This window comes from Melospiza melodia, chromosome 15, assembly GCF_035770615.1.
Source record: "Melospiza melodia melodia isolate bMelMel2 chromosome 15, bMelMel2.pri, whole genome shotgun sequence".
NCBI classification, from domain to species: Eukaryota; Metazoa; Chordata; class Aves; order Passeriformes; family Passerellidae; genus Melospiza; species Melospiza melodia.
This window is the reverse complement of record NC_086208.1, coordinates 4,673,522-4,699,565: the sequence shown is the minus strand read 5'-3', so window position 1 is coordinate 4,699,565 and position 26,044 is coordinate 4,673,522. Positions and strand designations below refer to the sequence as shown.

The 26,044-nt window shown below is 45.9% G+C and overlaps 1 protein-coding gene across 3 annotated transcripts in view; it reads left to right on the top strand.

The window, feature by feature from the left end:
* PSTPIP1 (proline-serine-threonine phosphatase interacting protein 1) overlaps positions 1-26,044 on the top strand; it is a 49,544-nt gene that overhangs the window by 19,599 nt on the left and 3,901 nt on the right. For all 3 annotated transcript variants that reach the window (XM_063169465.1, XM_063169466.1, XM_063169464.1), the window contains 11 exons: positions 1,150-1,224; positions 10,714-10,748; positions 11,671-11,777; positions 13,631-13,693; positions 14,689-14,787; positions 16,431-16,476; positions 17,283-17,362; positions 19,663-19,761; positions 20,252-20,348; positions 23,560-23,641; positions 25,152-25,222. In XM_063169465.1, coding sequence (XP_063025535.1) covers positions 1,150-1,224; positions 10,714-10,748; positions 11,671-11,777; positions 13,631-13,693; positions 14,689-14,787; positions 16,431-16,476; positions 17,283-17,362; positions 19,663-19,761; positions 20,252-20,348; positions 23,560-23,641; positions 25,152-25,222 — 854 coding nt within the window. The remainder of the gene's footprint in view (positions 1-1,149; positions 1,225-10,713; positions 10,749-11,670; positions 11,778-13,630; positions 13,694-14,688; positions 14,788-16,430; positions 16,477-17,282; positions 17,363-19,662; positions 19,762-20,251; positions 20,349-23,559; positions 23,642-25,151; positions 25,223-26,044) is intronic.

Here is a 26,044-nt window from a genome sequence, read left to right as displayed (position 1 = left end):
TGGGATGAGCCTGGTTCAGACCCCAGGAGATGTGGGTTTGCTCCCAGAGCCCAGGGGCAGCAGAGGGGCTGTGGGACCCTCTCAGGGATCCACCCCAGCAGCTGCAGGAGCAGCTTCAAACTGCTGGAACTCAGCAAAGACACACCAAGCACCTCCTGGCCAGGTGGGAAGGCTGATGGGACTAAAACCCAGCAGGGTTGTAGGGCCTCGCACCCACATCAAATTTGTTTTTTGAACAAAGAGTTTGTTTCTCTAAGGTGCCAAGTTTCAGGCCAAAACAGTTTGAAATGCTTTGAAACTGTCTTGAGAACTGGACCCTAAACAAAATCATCCCTCCCCCCAGGTGCCAGCACCAGGCTATCTGTTCATTATTTATTATTGACCATTCCATAGTTTTTAGCAGCTACTCAAAGACTGACAACTTGGTTCCACCCTGGTCTTGCACCCAGGAGAAAGGAAGTAACACAGTTAGTACAAATACTTTTAAAAAAGAGAATAGAAGTTTCCTCCAGTGTTGGGGGAAGGGAAAGCAAAGGAAATATTTGTATTTCTTTATTAACCATAGAAACAGAGCCACTGTCCTGAGTCACCAGTTACAGTTCCCCATTAGGTGAGGTTGTCCCTTCCACAGAGCTGCCCCAGCCTCACCACACAACCACCCGGGCTCCTTTGCCTTTCCAGCAGTGCCTCATCTTTCCAGTGGATGGAAATACTCCTGCTACCCCATTTATGGCTCCCATTTATTCCCAGCATCTCTTGAATGGATTCTTTGGAACCACTGCCCTCACAGCTGGTGTTTCATGCACTGAGCCAGCCATCATTTTTAGGTTCCTTTTGTTCTGTTCTGAACACCTTCATCTCCTCTCTGTTCACCTCCTCCTTCCCATGAACCCAAGTTCTGGGGGCAGAGCTGAACATGGCATTCCACAGCAATCAAAGCCATGAAGAGGAGCTTCATTTTTATCTCATTTCTTCCAGAAATAACTTACCCAGAGTATTCCAGAGGTTAACTAACAGCACTAGGATTGAGGAGATAGAGAAATCAAATAAGTTGCATTTCTGTTTTGCACCTCAAATACAATTAGAGGATTTGTGTTAATGTGATCCTGGTACCACTAAGAGAAATTGAATAAATTTTTCTTTTAACAGAGCGCAAGCAGAAGAGAGATATGGGAAAGAGCTGGTTCAAATAGCCCGAAAAGCAGGAGGACAAACAGAAATCAAGTAAGGAATTCTTTTATTATTACTGCAAACAAAATGATTTTGGAAGAAATAGCAGACTCTTGTGTTTTGCCTGTGGATGAGGTCACAACCACTCATTTCAGTGCATTACACAGCTCTTCACAATGTGTAGGGAAGTGGGGAAACACCACAGTCCTTCACAGTGGGATTCACTGTGAATAGTCTCTATTTAGAAACTGCCAGTGGGTCCTTTCCTGAGATTTTTTTTTTATTTCAAGATTCTTAATGTTTAATATTTGCTTCCAAAAGCAGACCCAGTAATGGGGAAAAAAGAGAATGGAAAAGGTTGTGAAATGTTTAGGGTGGTGGCTTGACAGTTCTGGAAAGCTGGTGAACACTGAGAGATGTGACAGAACAAATACAAAGACCCCAAAAATCAGCTTCTGCAGCAGGAAAAAAGGCTTACCTTAGGAATACAGAATGTAAATCTCTTTGAAGGGACCTAATTTGAAATAACTCAATGGAACTACTGAAATACACTAAGATGACATATATATTTTTCTCTGTCTCCTCCATTACTATCTTAAATTATGTATAAATTGTGTTGGGAGGGAAGATAGATATTGGTATGAAATTTAACTTAATAAACACTGCTGATAAACTGCTGCTATTATTGATGGCAGCAGCAATAATGAGACATTTTGTCATTATTGTAACAAGTAATAATACAGTAATAAGGTGGCAGAGGATGAAGATGAGGGGTCACAGAAGACAATCCTGAAAGAGGAGACCTCAATCTAAACACAAACCAGCTCTATTGATCCCTGGGGCCTGCTCCCCTCCTCCATCCCATAGCTCATTCCTTAATGGCAGTCTCCTTTTCACCTGGATTTATCACTCCCAGTGCAAGTGGTTCCTGGCCATGTTTTATGGGAGATCTTGACCCCAGGCAGTGCCACAGCAAGGCTGGCACAGACACAAGTGCTGGGCATGCCAGGGGATGTGCAAGGCTTTCCCTGCCAGTGCTCCAGCTCTGCCTGGCCCCTGAGCAGCGCCCAGGGATGCCTCAGTGCCAGAGATGCCTTCTGACCTCCTGGTGCCTCAGTGCACTGACCTCAGAGGTGAAAAGGAAGGAAAAGAAGAAATATTCTGAAATTAAAGCATCAGGTTAAGGATGGATGGGTTTTTCTCAACCCAAAGACTAAGATCAGCATTCCAGGATCAAAGAAAGGCTTCACCTCTACTCCTTTAGTGGCAACACAGGGCAGGCAGAGCAAATGTGTTCAGCAACAAGCAGCTTTGGCTGCCCTTCGGTAGCTCAGTGACAAAAGCAGCTTTGGCTGCCCTTCAGTAGCTCAGTGACAATTCATGGGTCTGCCTTTTCTCAAGAGATTGTGAGAGTTTGATTGAGAAGCAGAGCCAAGTCCCAGTGTGGGGATATGGATCCAAGTTCCCCTCAAGTTGGGGGAAGTTTGGGCTTGGGCCCAGCTCCACTCTGATCCAGCAATTTTATAGCTTGGCATGGAGGGAAGCTGAGCACACAAACAAAGCTGTGGAGATGATTTACTGTTTCCACACCTGGCCAGGGAGGGACCAGCTCTGCACTGATGCTTTTATCAGAGCAAGTGTCTCACTGTGCCTGGCCTGAAGCAGAGAGGACACTTTCCCTCACCCAGCATCCTCTATTGTTTCAGGAATTACACAGATAGTGAAGGGCATTTGTCCAGGGCAAACAAAAAATCAGAGAAAACTAAAATCTGTCCAGGGCTGGAACAACACAAGAAAATGCAGTGTTTGGTTTTGATGCCTTAAAATTGTTGAATTTTCTGTGTCTGTGTGTTCTCCTCAGTGTGAAATTTCTGTTTGTATGCCATTGATTGCTGGCAGCAGTTCTGCCCTCAAGGTCAGTCCTCCAGGGAGACTTGAGGGAGGGAATCTATGTACTCCTTATAATAAGAAAAGCTTGAAAGGACTATGCTGCAACTGTGCCAGTGCATTTTTCCAAGTGTTTCCTCTTCATAGGACTCCCTATTTTCATCTGATAGAACTACAAGTACTTGATAGGCTAAGCAGGGCTGTTCACACCTTCAAATGCAGCTCTGGGTAGCAGTATTTCTTAAAGTCTAATGTATTTGTACCTAAAACTTCCATCTGACAAACACCAGGACAAAAGCAGCTTCCAGGGTGTTTCTGCAGACTCTCCTGTGCCATGCTATGTATGGAAGAGGAGCAGGAATTACTAATTTTAAATCACTCAGTCATTTTCTTGCTAATACAAAATTATTATCCTCTAATCTTAAATTTAGCCACCTTTTAAATATCTCAGATACTGAGGCTTTCTGTCACTTCTCCTGGGAAATTCACACCACAGGAGTTCCTAATATCAGGATACCTGATACCCTTTCAAAAAAATGTATAAAAGGAACATAAAAATTGCATCCACAACAAACACCCAAAAGCTTCCAGTATGAAAATTCCCAGAAGACCTTAAGAGAAACAACTTCAAGGCTGAGGTTGATATTTCAGCACAGTCAGGATAGCACAAAACAAGGTGCAGGGAATAAGCAAATGAGTGAATGGCAAACACCAGAGCAGCCTGGAGAAGGGATGGCACACTGCACCAGGGAGTGGCCACTGCTGCAGAAAACACTTCTCTCCCAAGCCTCCCCTATATCTTAGGAGCTTTTATGTTTGAATCAAAGAAAAAAACCAATTTCAACATTTTTTCAGGCTTGCTCCTTCTCTCCCCAAATTCTGCTTCAGCTGGAGCAATTGCTGAACTCAGCTAAATGTATAAATAGATTCCACTGCCCATTTTTGTTCACCAGAGACACAGCTGAAGGAATATGCTGCTGACTCCAAAGATTGTAGGGAGGGCTCCTGCAATGTAACAGCAACTCTGAGGCCACTCTCTCTTAATTGGAGAAGGCTCCAGGTGACAGCAGCCATCAGGATGCCCTCCTGTATCCCTGGGATATCCTGTATCCTCCTGCATCCCTGGCTGTTCCCATGGCTCCAGCTCCTCTGCCCCAAGCCTGGCAGGCACAGCCCCAGGCCAGGCACACAGGGCCAGCCCAGCAGTGACAGCAGTGACCAGGGAAAAAGAGGGGCTGTGTGCTCTGATGAGTCCCAGGGCAGGAATGTGAGAGCACTCTGAGCTCAGGGCCAGCAGGGACAGGGTCTGATACTGCTGCTGGGTGTCAGCAGCAGTGACAGAGTCAGGGCCCCACTGCTCCTGTGCACAGCAGGGTCAGGATTGGCCCTGGGAGCCCCCAGCTCAGAATGTGTCTGACAGCACCAAAACCAGCAGGGCAGACACACTGCACCTTTTCTTATTTCAGAAAAAGCCAGGATGGGGTTTCTAAAACCTGGATACCACTGACAGAGCAAACAAATCCAGCTCAGGAAGTCAAAGTTCCCTCCATGGGCTGACAGCCAAAGGGCAGCAGCACTGCACAGGCACTGCAGTGGCACAAACTCCTTCCCTCTTCCCACCCAGGGCACAGCTCCCACTCAGCACCTGCCACTGCCCTTGGCCCATTCCAAGGCACACAAGGATGCACACACTTCAATCTAAGGCTCACACAAGCTCAGACCAACCCCTTCAGCTTCATATTCTTTCCCCAACACTGGATCCCAAGGCAAGGGTAGAACAACAGGGCAAACATATAAAAATATTTCTTCTAAATAATCTCCTAGCCATAGCAATCAGTAAGTTCACAGGATGCCACACCAGTAGCAGCTTTCTAAGGAATAGCCTCCACTGTTTTCTTGTTTTTCTTATTTGAAGCCCTGAAATATTTTAGTATCCACTGAGTCAATAGGTAAAGCAATGTATGCCTGTTATCTCACTTTTTAAACTAAAAAAAATTAAATCTGCGTCACCATTTCCTCGACTCTGCTCATAAAATAAATTATAAAAAGGTGATTACAAACCTACAGCCATGTTTTCTTGGCAAATGACAGCTTATACCATATCCAGCAGGGGAGAAAGGACTACAGATTTTGAAGTTTAAAGTGCAGTGTTTGTACTCTCAGTGGTGCACCCATGGGAGGGCATGTACAGAAACTGGGATTTTCAGCCAAGCTGCAGACTGAGATCACAGCTGCAGTTGTTTGCTGGGGATGTGCACAGCAGTGATGCCTCTCACACTGGAGATGATTCTCAGCAGATCTTTAAGTGCCTTTAAGAGGAATCACCCTCCTGGCTACAAGGGAATCTCCATGCAGTGGCTTTGGGCAGCTCCTCAGCACAGCAACATGAAAGCAGAAAATGCTCCAGAGCCCAGTTCTGAGCTGCAAGCTCAGCTTCAGCCAAACCAGGGCCTCTGGGAACTCTGTTCTTCTCTAAAATAACTGATGCAAACACACATGAGCTGGTTAAACTCTGCCTGGGCTGACAACAGCTATTTTTGTCATTTGCTCTGCTTGTCTCTTCTCATGTATATGATTTCCTACATTTTTCATCCCTTTTTTCCACTAGCACCTCCTTAGGACCTCAGGAAAGGGTAGTTCCTTCAAGCCCATGTGTACTCTGCTCTGCTCTTCTCTGTGGTGCCTGAAATAGAACATTTCAGTGAGTGGGAGGTGAGGGCAACTGTAATGAAATGCCAATTGCTGTTTCCTGTGGATAAAAATAGTGCATCTGTCACTTAATATACAAAATCATCTGTATTACTCCACACAAAGCAGGCATTTTTGAACTGAAGCTAAAAGTCAGTGGGGAAGGTCACATCCTTCCATGGCTGCTTATTCTCCACCCAAATGTTCTGAACCCACCCAGAATTGATACACCAGCACTTTGAACTTTCAGGACTCTGAAAATGGACCTGAGCCTCTGCTCAGTCCCTGTTCAATTTGATCTAGATGAGCTCTCTGCTGATGGGGACAGGCATTTTTGAGCAGTGCTGCTCTCTTTCTGAGAGATGTGAAGAAATTCAGTCTTATGTTAAAGGCACAAAATTTGTTTTGACTGTTTTAACCTTTGATTTGGATGGCACAGCTCATTCTGGAGCCACAAGGGATCTAATTTGATGTCAGGTTTACAGGGTGGAGAAGGAACATCGAGATGTTTCCTGTTTGCTCCCCTACCCCAGGGGGGTCTGGGGTGATGTGTGTGCTCCCAGTGCCCAGCCCTGGAGTGAGTGAGGACACAGCCCCTTCCCCTGAGCTCAGGGCACTCCTGACACACACCTGGGAATGTCCAAGCAGCAGAAGGTGGAGGTGAACCCCCAGAGCAGGAGGGGAGCCCTGCACAGAGGCTGCTGGATGAAAGCCACAAAATGTCCCTGAGCCCAGCCTGGTGCCCAGTGCAGCCTCTGAGCAGCTGAGAACAGCTCCTGAGGCTCCACATCACAGCCCAGCTGGGAGCTGACACAAACCCTTCCAGCTGCACCCAGGGCTGCTGCCTTTCTGTTTAGAGCTCCTCTGAGAACAAGAAAACCTCCTGGCAAAATTCATTCTTCAGTGGTTTTGCCATGTGCCCACTAAAGAAGGTCAGACAGTGCTGTGAGCCTGGCCTGGGACTGGGCTGTGACTCAGGTAAAGAGCAAAGAGCACAATTCCCCTCCTTCATTTCTGTTCTGCAGGGCAGACACAGCCCCAGGTGGGAATGATTTCAGAGCAGATGATTTCAGACTCATCTCCCCACACTTTGCTACCCCCACTGGGCTTCACAGAAGGAATTGTTGGTAAAACAACAATTTTTGGGTGTTCCCTGTGTGGCAGGAGGAAAGGCAGATGTTGAGGGTGGCCTCAGAGGGGACTGTCACTGCTGGGAACTCTCTGTAGGGTTTATCTGCCACAGACTCCTCTCAGTTTCATTAAAGGTATTTTTGAAAATTGCAAGAACAACTGAACGTTGTAGATCGTACCAATTTCAAAATAGAAACCTCCCAGAAAGGAAGGTGGGGTTATTTAACACTTCTATTCACCAAGCAAAGGTAGCAAAGAAAGAAAATGAAAAACCTTCAGTGGTTTTCCTGTTAGAAGAACCTGTTTTACCTTCCTGTGTGCAAGATAGAAAGGGACCCTCTGAATGACTCAGTTAACCCAGGGTCTGAAGGCAAAGAACTGGGGAAAAAATGCCCAAACTAGCAAGCTTAAGGTTGAAAAAATTGAAACAGATGAAACCCAAGCCCTGCCAGTAACAGAGCCCTGCTGATTACACTCAGGTGAAACAAAACTTTGCTTGTGATGGCTGTGAAGCAGATCAGAGCAATTCCTGATGCACAGAGGACTGCCCAGCACAGCTCAGGGTTTCAGCCTAAACAAGGTCCACAAACAAAGGGAGAAAGCACAAAAAAAAAAAAAAAAAAAAAAAAAAAAGAGAGAAAAAGCACAAAAAAGCCAAAAAGCCAAAGCAAGACTAAGAACATTGTAAGAACATTGCAGCCACTAGATGGCAAACCCCGCCCAGGCTGCTGCACAGGCTCTGCCTGCTCCCTCCCTCTCCAGGCAGGCACTCCAGCTTCCTCCAGAATTAATTTTGACAAATCCAATCTTTAAATGTACAACAGGGAGTCGTTTAACAAACACACAGAGTGAATTTGTGTGCAGCCTTATTTTCAAGGAGACACCTGCGGGATTCTCCACGAGGGGGTGCCCAAAGGGAAGGCTGGAGCTCTGTCTTTAGTCTTCCAGGATGTATGTGAAAATCTCAGAAGTGAACAACTTAAAAAAAAAAAAATCAGAAATCAAATTTTCAGTGGTGCTTGAATTGTTTTCAACCCTAGGTTTTCTAATTTAGCCACAAGACAAACACCAAAAAATCAATTAGCACCAGAATGCTAAGCAGCAGCATCTAAGCATCTACTGAGGGTGAAAGACTTTCAGTGTCCAGGAGAGTGAGACACTCTCACTTTGGATGCCCATATCAATCCCACTAGAAAGCCAAACCCACCCAGAAGCAAGCAGTAAGAGGTGCTGTATGTCCACACCAGCACAGAGAGAGTTAAAACTTATTCATAGATCAGCTACAGGAGTCACTTCCATTAAACCCTGTGAAGCACTGAAATATTTTACTGATATAATCAGAACATCCAGGAGCAAATCTATAGCACTGCTGCTGCAGCCCAGGAGTCATAAAGGGAGTCCTGATGGATCTACAGGTCCAAATGTGATTGATTTATTCTCACCCAAGTGTATAATTTGGTATGATGACATATTTGCTGGCCCTTTAAGCCCTGTAAGGATCCAATTAACTGATTTTAGAAAATTATTATAAAAATAAGGAAGGAAATGGCTTAAGTCTATCTCAACCTAGTTGCACCAGCTATGGAATTGGCTGGACAAATCCTTCACACAAGGAAGAAAAGGCCAGAGATTTCTGAAAAGGCCACTAGAGACCATGCAGGGGAGAAATGGATCCCTGTTTGGGTCACAGGTGCATTATCACAGCAGAGACCCCTGGCCCTACAGAGAGCCAGCAAAAGGAAAAAGCTCCATGGGTGCCTTGTGCTCATGAACTGCTCTGGGAACTCAGGGGCCTGGAAACCAAAAAAAGCAGCAAATTGCCTTTGTCCTTGGTATAAACTGTGAAAGTGCTATTTTCCCTTATCTACTACAGCAATATTGTCAGTTTTTGCATAACTTGAATCACCAACAACAAAGGGAGAAAAATGTCTGAGAAAGAGAAATCAACACAGAGTGCAAACAGTATGTCCAATTTGCAACTGCCCTCTGTTTTTTTTTAATTCCAGTATTTACCTGTTTCAGGCATGAAGTTGTTAGTACATTCCCCATCTCCTACTGGAAATTACTCACTGGAAAAGAAAATTTTATTCCTTGTATATATTTAGTTTTTCAAAATAATCCATTATAAAAAGTTATCTCTGCTGCTGATATTTAGCTTGTCTTTTACTGCCAAGCTTTTAATTAGCTGAAACTAATACTGCTTGTTTCCTTTGTGGTGTGAAAATTTAGTTTCCATCAAAATTTCACACCAGACTAAATTTTACAAAACAAACTTCAAATGTATAAGTATTGTTAGGAAACCATTTAAAAGTATTCAAAATAGAATGTTCTCCCTGGCTTATCTCAGGAGATTCACCACAATCTAATTGAAATATGATAAAAAATCAAGCAGCTCTTCTTTTATGTTTGAAAGTCTTCCTTATATTTCTACAAACTTAGATCTGGAATGGGTTTCCAGGCAGTTTTTGCTTAGGACAGGCCCAACCTTTCCCCTCATTTGTGCATTTTTCTTCTGCCTGGCAAGGCAGCCTCCCTGCTGGGAGAATGTTTGATCAGCAAACAGATGCCCAGCCACAATTAACACAGGGCAATTGGGATCCTTCCTGTGCCTGTGGGGCTCCCGGAATGGCCCAGGAGATGCAGATTTCCCTGCCCAGCTGTGGGTGCACATGGCTGGGAGGTGATAGCAGCCTCTCCTGGGCTCTCCAGGTACACAGATTTGGGGAGATTTGGGGCTCTTCATTCACCAGCTCTTCCCTGGTGGCTCCGTGGAGAGCCCAGCACTGACTCCTTCCAGGAACAACTCTGCGCCTTGCAGAGATCATTTCCAGATCTGAAAATCTTCCAAGTCACACCCAGCCCTGGCTGCTGTGTGTGCAAAGGCCCTGCCGGCCTGCACATTCAGAGCTGGAGGAATCTGTTCAGTGGGAAACGCCTCTCACACACCTTGTGCCCTCTCATCACATCTGTGCCGGTGTCTCTGGTGCCTCTAGAGGTGGATCTGCCCTGGCCACAGGCAGGACATCGGTCTGGGGCACCCTCTCGTGTCCCTGGGGATGTGTGGCTGCATCCCGCAGCTCCGTGCGGAGCCGGCCTGGGGTGGTGCTCTGCGGGCGTGGGGCGCGGCACGAGCGGGGCTGGAGCGGGGCAGGAGCGGTCACACGGGGATGGATGGGAGGCGGGAGCCGGGATTGTGTGCGGGAAGCAGGACCGGTGCACAGGGGATGGATGGGAAGCAGCAGCGGTGCCGCACGGGGGTGCTCGGCAGACGCGCTGCGGGCGCTGCTGCGGCGCAGGACCGGGCACGGAGCACGGGAATGGGGCCGCACGCAGCGCTCCACCCTTCAGGCTACTTCACCCTTAGGGTTCCTTCACCCTTCAGGCTACTTCACCTTTCAGGTTACTTCACCTTCAGGTCACTTCACCCTTCAGGCTACTTCACCCTTCACGCTATTTCACCTTTTAGGCTACTTCACCCTTCAGGTTACTGCTCCAAAAAGCCCCATTCCCCCCGGCCGCCGGCGCTTCATTGGTATCTACCTGCGAGGCGCAGAGAGAAAGGGCTGTAACCACTCACGGTCACAGAGTATGACTGAGGAAGAGGGTGCACAGAAGGAGAGGTGCAATTCCCTGCTTCATGGAGCATTTTACTGCGTTTCCTGATGGTAGCAGACTGATGCTATTGTGCTTGTTAGCATGGTCAGCTTTTATTACGAGGCCATTATGGGTTTTATCTCTATGTGGATCTTTGAGGTTCTGAGGGAAAGTTTTTTCGCTGGATTCCCAATCCACCCTTAGAAGCCAGCACTAATAAAGTGTCTTGTTTCTGCCCCACAGCACACTGAAGGAAGCATTTGAGATGCTCAAGCAACGTAAGTATTTCCTGTTCCCTTCTGACCTGGGAAACACAGGCACCCAATGTGTCCATCCAGCTCCCCACACCATTCCCAGCTTTTCTTTCACAGCCTGTGGTGCAAGGAGGGGAGAAAAAGGGTGCCTACTCAATCTGGTGGCAAAGAAAATTGCTTGTTCTTCAAGTAAATTTTATCTGGATCAAGTCACAAGATATGAACTCTGTCCCCTCTTCTGCAAACCACTGACACCAAACCAGCTTCCTAAATGTGCACAAGGCTCAATGAAACCCTTTCACACACACAAAACACAGCACCATGAGAGCCAATAGGACACTGTACCTGGTCACTGGCACCTGCTGTTCACACCAAAACTCTCTCTTGAAAAGCAGCTGCTGGGCTGAGATATTTTTAGGGCCTGGGTGGGGGAGTTCAGCATTTCTGGAAAATGCAGGGTTCCATTTTAGAGGCACTGAAGCTGAGAAATGCAGAACAGTTCCCAGCCATTTCAAACAGCACCAGCCAGGTGCTCTGAAATTCAATCCGTCTTGGTTAATCCTTGGAAATTCTCAGCATGCAACCATCTAATGACTGGCCACTGCTGGCAGCAGCTCCAAGAGCAGGGACAGCCCAGCAGCACAGCCAGGGCAAAGCACAGCCAGGGATGGTGGAGGCCAGAGATCCTTCCCCCTCTGCAGCACAACTCCTGACCCTCAGTCCCAAAGAAGGGGGGCAGCTGGGGAAAATGGGGCCATGAAGAAACTCACTCTGCTCTTGAGCCCTCAGCAATGTTAGGGCATGCAGAAACACAAAAACCTTTTTAAGGCTGCCCTGCTTGTGACAACTCATAGGGCAGTCACATCACAGAAACATCTCCTAAAAAATGTGACTTTATCTTTAAAGACTTTCCCACTGACTGAATATGAATTCTGATTTGCTTTAGAAATTGAAAGTGTTGGAAACTCTCATATCCAGCTGGCAGTAATGCTGAAGGAAGAACTGAAAGGAATAGAGGAGTTCCGAGAAAGGCAGAAGGAGCAAAGAAAAAAGGTGAGAAACTGGAGAAATGTTGAAAGAGATTGGGTCAGTGGGCTGTGCTGATGACCTGCCTCCAGCCATAGGCTGGGAGTTGTGCAGAAGATCATAAAGCATTACCAGCATGCCCTGCTCCCTCTATAGACCAACTGTGGAACAAAAATCTCCTTCTGATCCCAGCTGGAAACAAAGTAGTGCTCTGAACTCAGGAGCCAGAGGCTTTAGTCCCTTTTCCTCTCTCTGGTGTAACTGCAGATGCTGTTGTTATTATTTCTGTAAGAACTTAATCCTTCCTTTTCTCTTTTTTATACCCTTGCTAATGTTTTTCTTTGATATGACCCTGAACAATCTCCAACACACACTGAAGGTGTAACACAAATGTTTAAAAACATGAAAGCAAATTAATGTCATGCTGGATGCAACAGCAATATATGCTGAATGGAAAATACATGGAATAAGTAGCATCTAGTTGATGTTGTATAATAAAAAAGTTGAGTATATTTATGGCAATTTCATCCCCCTTGACCTAATCAAGCCCTAAATCTATTGAAAATAGCTCTCAATAGAGACAGCAGGGACCACTCTCACACCTTCTCTGGGTCTGTGGGGTTGAAGACAAAAACAGGAGCATCCCTTCACTCTGACAGCACTGAGTGATGGAGGAGTAAAACAAATATTCCTTTCTTTGCTAATTTTAAACAGGTGAAAATGCATATAACCAGTACCCAGTGCCACAAAAATTGTGTGTCTACAAGCCCCTGACACACAGGAACTTGGAATAGCAAAGAACTCTCAATATGAAAGTGGGTGAAACCAGTGCTGCTACTGAGATCTGAGGTTGACAGTGATCTGATGAACTACATGAGGCATTAAAAGACAGACAGTGGGCACCAGGTTCATCAGTGTTTGTCCCCCATTCCCTTTGCCACTGGGATGTGCAGAGAGGCTCCCTCCTGCTGACAACTGTAAGCCTGTAACTCATCTGGGAACAGTTAGAGGGGCCTGGGGAAATAAAAAAAAAGGAAAAACTGCTTTGGAGTCTTAGATAAGATTTTTTCTCTGTCCAGCATGTGAGGAAGCCAGCATTAGACATGCTGGGTGGTGTCAGCTGTTTTGGTAGCCTCCCAAAATGAATGCTGTGATTTGTGTTGTGCTGTAGCTGTCTCAGGACTGTGCCCAGTGTGAAACAAGCATCTGGGCAGCCCTGGAGAGAGTTTTGCCTGAGCAGAATGGAAAGATTAAAGGACCAAAAGTCCCCCTGAAGAAAGCCATCCCCTGCCAGTAGGAGCATATCTCATTGGCATCTCCCAGCTAAAACCTGGAAGAGAATCCAGCACTGTCCTTCCAACCCTGCCCAGATGACTCCAGCATGGAAATCAAATCACACTCAGCATAAAGGTGCCAGAAGCAGTGGAATATACAAGAGACAGGAATTGTTTGGATTGAAAATGGACAGCTACCTGTGCTGCTGTGGGTGAGACAGGGGTTTGGTCTGCAGAGAGAGGGATCAAGCTCTGGCAGCAGCAAAGGAGCCCTGCTGGCAGAGCCCACTGTGACTGGGTGTTGCAGTATTTCATCTCCTCAAGAAAACAAAAAAAAAAAAAAGCAAGGAAGACAATGAAGATCTACATCTTCTCTGCTATTAATGGAAACCACTGAGGCAGAATTATCTGGGATTATTTTTTACCTGGCACTTTGATGCTCTCTGTATCACTTAGAAACCTGTCATTTATAAAAGCAGACTGAAGTAATTTTGCCCACAGGAAGCTGGCTTATAGAAAGGCCTTGACTGTGGTTCTCCTAATCCTGCTGGAAAGGGAAGGAAAAATCCAAAGCAAGAAATGCTGACCTGAATGTGTTTCTTACAGTACGAGTCTGCAATGGAGAGGATGCAGAAGAGCAAACTGTCCCATTATAAGAAAACCATGGAGGTAAGCAGGGAGGGCTTGGGCAGCTTTCCTGGTGCAAACTGGCTCCACTAAAATCTGTATCACATGTACCTCTATTTAAAGAAAGGTCAAAGCTGTGTAAGTGTGCAAGGGTGTGTGAGGGAGGGAAGATGTCATTCCTGCTGTGAGGAGGAAGCTGATCTGCCCTGCTGCACCCACTGAAAAGTCTCCAGAAGGTTAATGCAGGATGAATGGTGCCCCAGGTCAAACAGGATTTCATTCTCTCTAGGCAAGGGTGCTTAGAGGAGTAAATGTAATTTTTCAGTAAGGACAATTTTAAGAACAGTGAGGGAATCTTGTAGGTAGGAGGAATCCTCTCCATCTGGAAAGCTTGCAGGTACAGAAACTACAGGCAGCTGGCTTTGGTTTCCATTGGGCAACTGCCTCTAAAGGAAAGTAGCTGCAGACCTGTTAGTGCTACAGCTGGAGGTGTACTAATGGGGTTTTTTTGGAAATGTGCTGGTTCTAAGTGCACCTCTAAGATACAGAGATGTTTGGTGCAAATTAAGATTTCTCCTGCTTCTGAGAACTACCCCAAGACTGTTGCCTATGGTGTGCTTGCTCTGCCTCACAGCTTGGAGCAATGGCCAAGGCAGCACCTGACAACCGCCCCACAGCCATCCTGGGAATGTGGCATCCCAAATTCATCCCTCCTTGGCTCCTGGGCAGACACCTGGGGCACCACTGCTGGTAGAGCAGCCTGTGCACTCCTGACCCCTGCAGGGAGTTGCAGTTGTACAAAGCAAACAATTTCAGGGCTGCAGGAAAAGGATTCAATCTGTGCTGTCAGCCCCACTCCAATGTTTCAGTTTATTTTTCTGCCTCCTTACGGTGCCATTGGGATTTTTCTCTATTGCCCACCCTGGGCACTGATTTGCTGTCCCGGACTGCAGAGGAGGAGGTGGCTGGAACAGCTCTGGGGGGAATCCAGCCTTGCTGCCCCAGGCAGAGCCTGATGTGTGATCTCTTTGCCCCAGTCCAAGAGGAGCTACGAGCAGAAGTGCAGGGAGGCGGACGAGGCCGAGCAATCCTTCGAACGCACCAGCGCCGCAGGCAACCCCAAGCAAACAGAAAAGGTACTGACAGGACACAGCTCTCCAGGGGGAAAACTGGGGGGTTTACCCTCTCCAGGTACAAGAGAATACAATTAATCCATTCTACAGGATGCCAGGGGCTTTGTTTTGAAATTAACCCCAAAGAATCCTCTGGGAAGGGATGAAGTTATCTAATTAATTTATGCCAGGCTGCTCCAATTGCTCTGTGAATCCTGCAAGGAAACTGAATGGGATTTTTCTCTGAAATTACTCATTAAAAAAAAGAAACAAGTCAAAAATATGTCATGCAGTTAGTTTTGCCTTTTGGTCTCTTACACTTAGTAAGTGTAGCATCTTACATTAAAATGCATCTTTTTCCTCAACATTTTCCTCCTCATGGTGAGTTTAATTTCAACTAAATTTACAGACTCAAAAATAAATCGTTGGAAATTAAGGCACTGCAGTCCTTCATTGCATCGTCTTGATACTTGCAGCTGACAATCCACTAACTTTTAATGGGAACATTTTACAGTGAAACAGATGGAGAAAACAAAATAAATGAACTCCCTTTGGCTCGATAAAAATCAGTGCAGTGTAAGCAAAAAGGATCAAAAATCATCTCAAGGAGAGGGGGGTGGTGGTGTGGAGACTCTAAAAACAGCATCAGAACTTTATATTTTATTTCCAGCATTCCCTAATCTTTGAGAAGCAAACCCCTGCAGCTTAGTTGCAAAGAGGGGATGGAATCCTGGCCCTGCCAAAATGACACCAAACATTTCACAGCTCCAATGGCAGCTAAACCTGACCCAGCTCCTTCCATGCAGAAGGAGCCCAGGGTGCTCCATTGCCAGCTCTTCCCTGGATGTGCCAGCACGTGGGGAATGCACAGAGGCAGCTCAAGCTGTTTAATTCTGCTCAGCATTTGCAAACAGTTTGGGCCAGGAAGCAAATAAGAATGAAACTTCTATTCCCAGCTTACTCCACATTTCCCAGCCAGCTGGGAGGAGGAATAGAGCCCCTACCTGAGCCTTGTCTTCAAGGGCAGGGGGAAGAATGCATGACACTGATGCCCAGAGCAGTGCATTACTGTGCTGTCACCCCCATCTGTGCAGAAGGACCTGAGAGTATAGAGCTGTCACTGATGGCTGTTCTCTCATTTGCTAAAAGCTGCAGGTTTTTAAAACAGAGGACTTCTACTTAAGAGTGAATTTAATTTTTAGGCTTCTGAGTTGTTATGGGAAATAATCTGGCATTTGCAAAGTATTTTAAAAGCTGTGGGCTTTTCATCTGAGTATTACATGAGGAGCTTGAAAGATGAAGAATTTTCACTGCCATTTATTTCTGCTTATAAATATCTATTAGAGAAGCACATCAAACAATTGAGAAAAACCAGCTCAGCCAGCAGGCACAGCTTCAGGCTGAATCACCCTGGCTCTGAGCTCCTCTGGCAGGGATGTCTGAATGGAAGGATTTCCCTTGAAGTCATTGCACCTGTGGCTGCACCTGGGAAGTTCTGGTCCCTTCTCCATTCAGCAGAGCTGTGCATGAAGGGGGGACAGCCAGGAAGCTCTTCTAAGTTAGAGCCTTTCCCCTAGAGGGGAAAAGAGAGGAGGCAGCACAACAAACTGGGGCAGAAGGAAAAATATGTCAGAAGTTAATTTGGGGTGTTTCTTTTCCTGTTTCAGAGCCAGAACAAAGCCAAGCAGTGCAGAGATGCAGCAAATGAAGCAGGTGATGCTGTTTGCAGCTGAACTGAGTCTTCTCAGCAAAGATCTACCAGCACAGGATTTTGATAGAACACATCCAAATCATCCAGGCTACCAGGGTTCCCAGAGGCACCCACCCAAATACTAATGAAGAAGCCTCTAAAGAGCAGCAGCCTGACAGTCACTGGCAATCACTCCCCTCTGTGAAAATGCCAGTGTCCTGCTTGCATTAAAGAATTTACAGAAGACTTCCTTTAGGGACTTCACCCAGAGCAGAAAAGCTCTTCTTGAAGCAAGTCTGAAAGCACAGTAGAGCTCAAATTGCCCTGAGAGAGCCCAAATCCCATCCCCCATCCCAATGGGCATGAGCACAGCAGTGATCTCCAGCCACAAGCGTGTGTATGGCCAGCAGGACAGGCCAGCACGACCTGAGGTGACTCTGGAGCTCAGGCTTGTGCCTCCCTCCCCATGGAACAGCTTCCACCAAATCACAGGGCCCAGCTGGCTGGGAATGGGAAGAGCCTCAGGATGCTCAGTGCCCAAGCAAGGTCCAGGCTCTTCATCTCTGAATTGTTATCCCTACCATAAAGTTTATACCTGACTTGCAAACCACACAGAGAGAATCCTTACTCTAGTACATAGCTACAAAGAAAAAATCCAATAGTTATTGTGCCCCACCTGTCCCAAACTCACATATTCTTGTGATACTCAAGCAAATCACAGGCCTGAAGCATAGGAAATCACAGGAAAGGCCCAATAGGAGGAAAGAGAGAAAGGCTGTAGCACTTTTCCCCTGACTGTTGGGTTTGTGTTCTGTGCCTGTGTTTACAGAGAACGTTTACAAGCAGAACATCGAGCAGCTGGACAAGGTCAGGACAGAGTGGGAGCAGGAACACATCAAAACCTGTGAGGTAAACATTGACTTCTGCAGAGATGTTTGCACACTCTTTATTTTATTCCATTGGAAGATCTCAGTCTAAGGCCTGAAATGCCATCCCAAGGGTTCTGCTGTTTGCTTTATGTGGAGTTCCAACAGATGTCTTTGCAAAATTACTGCAAAACTAGAGTTTACTTAGACATAGCTGCTCCTGTATCACTGACATTCTCCTTGCTTGGTCAGCACAGCTATGTAAAAACAAAGGAGGGGAATAAGTGCAGAGGTGGGAGAGGTGGAGCAATATATGAACTGGTACATACCCCAGACACTATGTTCACAGCACTTTCAATTCACCTGCAAGAATATTTGTCCTCTGCAAAGAAATAATCTTTCTGTTGAAAGGCAGTGGTAGAAAAGTCTCTGTCTCCATTTTACTGAGGATGGACAAGGAGATTTGCACTTGGCTATTAAGTTTTGCACAACAATTTTCAGGAACTGGCTGGCATCCAAATCAGGCACTCATTTGATCACAGTAATCCTTCAAGTACATTTGCCCATCTGCTAAAGTCTGATTTTGCTATATTTACTTGTTGCAGGCTTTATTTCCACATAAAATAAAATGCCAGGAGGATACATTTCCAGTTCTCTGCTTCCTCTTAAATATTCCCTCTCTGAGAGGACTGAAAAGCCCCACAACTGGCACAGACATTTCCACAGATATTATGCCAAGCCTTAGTCTTCCAAAGATGCATATTTTCTCTCTTCTTAAAAAGCCAACAAACCAGTGAAGCATTCCACAACCTCACACTCTTTTGTGTCCTATATAGCTAAATCCTGGCCAGCCCACAGAGCTTGTGACCACTGCTTAATCCAAACAGGCTCTCAAAAAGCAAGGGCATCTTTTGTGCCTTCTTTTAAAAGTGCTTGTAGAGAGAAGAACTGATACTCTTTGGGGTTTTTTTAAACTAGCAATTAGTACAAAAAGCAGCTTAAAATCCTACACTTGTGGCTGCATAGTGGGGAATCTGGAGGTGCTGGGGTTGCCTGGGTCTGTAACTGAGTGCTGGACAGCCACAGCCTGAAAGTATTGGCTGGCAAGTGGCAGCTCTGGGGTGGCCTTTGTCACAGGGGCTGTGCCACATTGTCCTGGACTGCCCTGGTTCTCCAGCAGCACCAGGGAAGTGTCAAACACAGCACCCAGCTGTGCTTTTCTGGCTTTTCTGGGTGCTGACAAGGGCTTGAAAGGCCAGAGTCACTACAGTTCCTCCTTGGATTAACAGCATTTCCTGACAGGACACCATTTATCTGGAAAATTCCCTGCTGGCTCTGGTGCTGTTTCAGCAGCCTCAAGGGCCACAGGCTTTCTGTTGAGAACGAGCATCCAGATACTCATTCTCCACCTTGCAGGCTCTCTTTAAAACCTTTACTCTCAGAAACCAGTCCCCACAGCAGCTTGCTCCCCTGACAGATTCCTTTTTCTGGGTTTCTTTAGTTGGTAAGTCATTAGATAGCAGGAAGCATACCCAACTGAGCGTTCTGCTGAATGCTGTGTACATTTGTGGTGTTCTGGACATAATTACTAGCAAATAGAGATGGAGACAGATGGCTGGAAGCATCTGAGATGTTCACACCTCATAGAAAACCAAAACTTTGTTCTACTTTTAACAGTACAACGTAGAGATCAGGGTGATTTGGTTTTTTTCAAGTTTTTAAAGAAAGAGCTTATCTGCCTCTTCCCCCAAATGGTTCACACTTTTTTCTCTGCCCCCTTCCTTCTCCCTAAGCAGTGCAGCAACTTGAGGAAGCCAGACAGATGAAGGAAGGGAATAACTCCAAAGACAGAAAATTGCCTTCTCTTTACCACAAAAGTAACCTTTGATATGCAGAGTCAACTCCAGAGAGCCTCAAGTACTTTCAAAAGAGAGAAATTTTAGATGGCAGAGGTGGATAATTTTGAGTTTTACCTCTACCTCTAACATAAATACAACCCTTTCATGCCAGTACTCTACTGGTCTGTTAAACATCCAGATTTCAGTGTGATGGGCAGACAGGACCCTGACTCTGAAATCCTCAACAGCAGAGGTAGCAGTCAAATCCAGGTCTGGATTCCTCTCCCTTGCTTTGCTTTTGTCTTTAAAATAGAATTTTAATTTGGTGCAAGCAATTAGAACAAATTTTTGAGCACAAACAGTAGATGTAGCTTCTCCACCAACTGAAAAAACATCCTTTACCATGGTGCCCTCAGCACAGGTTTGCACCCCCAGCACTGTCCCAGCCTGCAGAGCCAAGAACTCAATACCACAATGCTCCATCACATTTCCTGTTTGGTTTTAGGTCTTCCAGCTGCAGGAGTGCGACCGCATCACGATCCTGCGCAACTCGCTGTGGGTGCACTGCAACCAGCTGTCCCTGCAGTGTGTGAAGGATGACGAGGTACAGCCTGCCCTGCCCCGCAGGGAAATGGCCACTCCTGCTCTCCCAGATGCCATCCAGATGCAAGTCTGCATGCAGGCAGGCTGTGTCACTTGGTGGCACTCCTTGCTGTGCTGGGGAATGCTCCCTAAACTCTGCTGAGTATACTTGAGCTTTGACTCAATTTCAAAAAAGGCACCCGGTCATGGCCTCAAAAGTGGAAGATGTAAAGAATACACTAGATTTGACTTTGAATGGTTGTTTCCTGCTAGTAATTTCTCTATTGAAAAGTTTTGGACTGCCTTTGTCCTGCTGTCTTTAAAGACCACCCAAAGCACAAACAGGGGTATTACAAGAATATTGGTACAGGGGGCAGGCTGAAGAGCAGCCAGGTCAGACATCTACCAAGTATAAGGTGTTTCTGAAGGGGACAATTACTACAAGAGCATTGTTTGTTAATTCAACGTGAAATGTTAAAAGTTAAATTAAACTCTTGGATTCTGTTTTGTAGATGTATGAAGAGGTTCGGGTCAGCTTGGAGAACTGTGTTGTAGAGTCAGACATAGACTACTTCATTAAGACAAAAATGACAGGAACACAACCTCCAGGTAATTATTCCTACTGATCTTGTCAGATGCTTGTGCAGTACACATCCTTTGGAGGTGAAACCAGCTGGAGGAATTCCTGCTCCAACTTTTCATTCCCACCTGCCATGGCTCACTTCTCCCACACTGTGCTGCCATTGCTGCCTGAGTGATGCTCCAAGTGGGATAGCAGAATGATCCAGCTTAAAAATAACCCTCCAAGGAAGAAAAAACTTGTTTTGGCTTTGCAGCCAGGCTCATTTCACAGTACAGCTGAATTGACACTGCTAAGGAGGTGGCAAATTGCCTTGCAGGAATGGCAACTTCAGCTTCCTGCAGTGTGACAAGACAGAGCCACCTCACCAGTAACTGCACCCCAGTGTCCCCTTGGCAGAGGTGCTGCCTCCTCATCTGCAGCACAGAGAAGTTTTCTATTCTGTTCCACATGCCCAGTGGGGAATAACAAATCTTCTGCTCTCAAGAAGTTTGCATAAGCCACGACTTTGGCTGGGAGAAATTCTGAATGAAATTGGCTTTGTCCCAGCACCCAGAACTGCTGTCAGGTTCACAGGCTCTGCCCATTCAAGCCAAAGCTGCTTTTTCCTGGACCTCAGTGCTCAAAACCTCTGGTCTGAAATGGAGATTGACCCAGCATGGGGCAAGAGCATGTGGAGAATGAAAATCTGCTGCTGCAGGGCAGGAGTTCTCCAAACACCCTGCAGGAAAGGAGTTGTCTGATATGTCACATGGCCAGACACAAACCACACCTGTACTTCAACAGGCAGCACAAGACAGTTCCATAAAACCCTTCATGCTAGGAGTTGTACAGATACAAAATCAGGGCCTGATCCCTGGGGATAATTATCTCCTACAAGAACAAGTTCCACCCCTTTGATTTCACTGCAGAGCTCAAAGCTGACAGGGATTGCACCCCAGGCCCTTCATCAGCAGAGCTGGGTGCTGCCACTAACTCAGCACTGAGCTATCTGAGGCCTGCTTTTCACTCAGCCTTTTTGTCATTACTTACAGTGGCTAAAAATTGGGATTTTGGAAATTTTTAAAACTAGTATATAGATACTGGTGCATTGGATGCCATTTTGCTGCCATAGTTTATTCTTCACATAGGGGATTTAAATTCACTGATAAGGAGAATTTACCCAGGAAAAATTACATTTTCAGTGGCAGAAAGGAGAACTGTGCCTTGCAACAGTGTAAAACCACTTCTGTATACTAAGAAATGTGTAATTCTTAGCTGGTGTTTCTTGGTTTAGGTTTTTGGGGTTTTTTCCTATTTAAGATTTGCCATTCTTCAGTCACCTAGGAAATTTCTACAAAAAGCTCTTGGCCATGTCAGAGTCATTTCTAATAAGAACTAGGAGGAAAAAACCCTTGAGAGCTTTATGAAAGGCAAAGAAAAACCTGACTTGGTTTTTTGTTGTTTATTTTTGTCACCTTCTAGAAAAGGACAGAAAATGTTCTGGAAGCAATAGCCTCATTTCTCCACAGCTTTGGCTAATGAGTGTGCACTGTAGCACATGGTGAGCTGCTGATCTGTGCTATTATTTGCAAAAGGCAGGAGGAAACCCAGGTGTCATTTGCATTGTGTGGCAGCAGCCCTTCACCCTGACCGAACATTCCTGATGGTCTTGCTTGCTTCCTTTTCTACCCGGTCTTACAGTGCCCTCTAGGCTGGAAATTGCACCAAGGCGACAGTGCACAAGGGCAACAGGAGACCCTTAAACTGATCAGAAAACTCCCTAATTACTGTGAGTCTCATTTGTAGGGATTCTTCACACTCTAGGTCTGTGTGCCTGCTCTGCTCAGTGTCCTGGCTGACACAGTGTGAGAATGTCAACAGAACCTTTAGCCCCAGTCTGATGTCTTTGTTAACGTGTTGCTATCAGGGCTGAGATAAAACACTATCACAGACTTCACTCGTGTTTGCTTGGCTCTCACTGGAGCAGGCTGTGTGGCCACCAGCTGTAAAAATGCACTGGGAGCTCTGAGCTGACAAAGAAATCCATCTGTAACTATTTCATCTGTAAAGTTACACTTGGAAATGGTCTGAATTTCACCCTTAACGACACCATAGGGGAGAGCGAAGGAACTGCAACCTAAATGTGTTTGAGAGAATAAAACCCAAATATCTCTGGGTAAACAGCAAATAAGCTCTCAGGAGGCGGATGGGGGAGGTATGAAAGGTGGGGAAACACACAAGCAAACACCAGGAAATTGCTCGTTATTGCTGCAGGCAATAACACTCAGAAACATCCCCAGCTCTGGCAAAAATTCCTGACTGAGGAAAGAAGAAACAAAATGTGCTGCAGCAAATTCTGTCATGAACACGGTTTAGGGCACTCAGTGACCATACTCTGCCCCCTTAAATCCTCAGCTTTGAGGCCACAGAAGAAACAGCCATGGAGGAAAGTGCCTTCCTCATTAGGGCAGTCACAGCTCCTGGAATGGGCCTCAGGCCGAGGGTGCCTGGCCACCAGGGCCATCCATGGCTGTTCACAGCACTGGAATGGCTCTGTCAAACCCCCAGGTTTCCCTGAGCTGCTCCAGCCTCATTCCAGGTGTGACAGACAACTGCTCACTTTGAAAACTTAGAGGTTTATTAAACCTTAAAAATATACAACAAAGGACTACATTAGGAAAAAGCTGCAGTGCTGGGAACTGCCCCTCATGGATACCACATAGCCTGTTCCTTTCAAGATGGATGCTCAGTTTTTTATACCCCTGGGGGTGGCATCAGCCAGCCCTGGCCCCTCCAAAGTCTGTCAGTCAGCTCTTCTGTGCCATTTATCAGTGGAGACTGCTTTGTAACTGGATTGGAGCTCAGGTGTTGCCATGCCCACCCCCTAAGCACCCCCAAGCTTTTCCATTCCCACCTGCCCCATGCAAGGGACACCTGTGCAGCCTTCCTTTACCTGTCCTAGACAGCCCTGGCTGTCTGATGGCAACAATACAGGGGGAAAGGGAATTGTGGGGAGAACAGAGGATATCTAAACGACAATAACATAACTACACATCAGTAAAGCTTCTCCTAATATTCACAAAGGGTTATCTTTTAACTGTGAGAGCCAATCATCTCATTATCCATCTATAACAGGTGAGGGCAGGCAGGTGCTGCCCTGAGTTTGCTCCAGCAGCCCCAGGGCACATTGTGGCAGGGAGCAAACGGAGTTTTCTCAGTGGTTCCTGTTTGAACATCTGCTTTTCTTGCCCTGTGCAGATGCCATAGGCTACGAGAGCTACTACAGCCGGGAGCGCAGCAGCAGCCCCAGCCCCAGCCCGGCCTGTGGCATGATCAAGAGGTGAGGCCAAGGTCACTTCCCACAGCAGCAGCCCTGCCTGGGCACAGAACTCCCCTGGGAAGCCATTGCAGCCTTCAGTGTAGCAAGAGGCAGCAGGTAGCAGTGAGTGTGACTTGAGAGAAGAGGGGAAGGTATTGAAATGCAGTGAGAGTGATCTTGGTGTGCCCCAGTGGGAGGAGGGACAGGGGATGAGTTCATCATTACTGGGCCAGCAGTGGGGAGGGAGCAGCCAGAGTTTCCTCTTTCCTATTGAGTCAGGGCACGTAGCAACACAACCAGTTTGTTCCAGGGAGGGTGAAGGTGAATGTGGCTGGGAGCAAAGGCTGGAGGAGCCTTCCTTTGGGGCCATTCCTCCTTCGGGGCCATTCCTCCATGCTTACAGCACCAACCAGCTGAGCAGAACAAAGAGCTGCTCTGTCTGGATCCAAGGGTGGAAAAACTGTGATGATCAGGGAGGCAATTTTCCTCATTCTGATCCCTTTCTGCTGGTAAATGTTACAACATGGATGCAGTCATAACAGCAGAAGAGTGTGGTGCCTCTATTGGTTTAAATATTTTATACTAAAATGGCAAATTCACGGTGGGGAGGGCATCACAGTTAAAGCAGAAGAGATTTAAAATTTAACAAGCCCTATGACATGGCAAGGACAAGGAGCAGGCAGTGATCTCCCATTTGGAATGTGCTCCAGGCTTGCCAGGGAGCTGCTCAAGGTTACACACAAGGCTTTGTTTTTCAGTTGGAAACTGGATCTTCTCTAATAATGAATTCAGTGCTGCATCCTGTGCACTTACATAAGACAATTGTCCTGCCATTCAGAGCACAACTGTGAGCAGCATGGGCAAGGAGCCTGGAGAGACTCAGCCTGAGTCTTTCTGGAACTCTTGAGAGAGGAAATCCATTTTCCAGAAAAACTGAATGTTCACTAGCTAAAAAATCAGACCCTTTAAATATGCCTTAAGCATGCAATGCTATTTCTATCTCTGCTTGAGAATCCTAACCCATTTTCTCACTTTGCTTAGTCTTCAGTACCCAGCTGTGATATAGGAAATAACTAGGGATAGATTAAAATAAAAATTCACTTAAACTCACAGCTTTTAGAAAGGCTTGTTACAAAAGCTCTGTATTTTAAATTGTATCAGGGTTTTCCTTAAACGCAAAGAGATGTTAATCTCTTATAAGCAACTGACAATTTTCATCATTTTAACATTGTGGAATAATTGGAGTTTCACACCATGAGCCTTTGATTCTACAGAAAAAATACTATCTGCTGCATTTCATGCACAATTTAGTGAAGGCTGATGGTTCAATAGTCTGCTGCATTTTTAAAAACACATTTTTAATGGAAGATAAATATATCTATAGCATAAAAGAAAATAGAAGGCCATGGGAAGAGATGACATCTACTCTGTGAAGCAGATGGAGGGAAGGCTGAGTCAGAGCTGAGATGAAGGAATGCTCATACCCAGGCCTGTTCACTCATTTTGGTTTTGGCTTCTCTTGGTTCTGCAGATTCTCTGGACTACTGCATGGGAGCAGCAAAAACAACACATTAACTGCCACTCCTTCAGCCCCTCCTCTGGGTATGCTCTGCAGGAAATCAGTTTACCAGATGTGTTTGTTTTAGATTGTGTTGCTAAACCAGGCTCTGACATGGGGCAGACGTCTACAGCAGATATTCACATGTTGGCAGGCAAGAGTAGTCTGGAAATTAATTTTGCTTGGATGTGTATTAACAAATTTCCCCGTTTAAAGTGCCAAATAATCCAGAGAGTCTTCAAAACCTCCATCTAGGCAGGGGGGACTGTACATTCAGAGCAGCAGTCTGGCATAGATATTAGTTTTCTCCTTGTGTACCACAACTACCACTAAAAAATTCCACAGAATAAATACAATTTTTAAACACACCAAGCACGTGATATGTTAATACAAATATCCATCTCACCTCACAGTTCCACTGCTGTCTTGTAATCCTTATAACTAGGAATTGATCAGATGATATTTAAAACACAGTATTTTGACTGTGTAAGAGGTAACAGTTTTTTACATTTTTACTGATTGGATAGTAAACAAAAGCATTTTAACTGTAGTTCTTACCAAAAGAAAAGTTGTTTTCAAACAGCTTTAAAATGAACTGCCTCTGCCAGCCCTGCCTGCTTGGGCAGCCAGAAACACAGCCCAGGGTCTCTCTTGCTGCACTTGGTGCTCAGCAGGGGAAGCCCCCAGACAGATGCTGGGAAGAAATGAGAAATTTCCCTAATTACAACAAGCTGTATTAAAACAAAACTTCTGCAAAAAAAAAAGTGATGTCCATGACAAATAGCTATGTGAGAACTGTATAAACCCCTGGGAAATGTCTGGTGACCCATTGGCACAGTATTTTCCATTTTTCTCAAGGGGAAAAG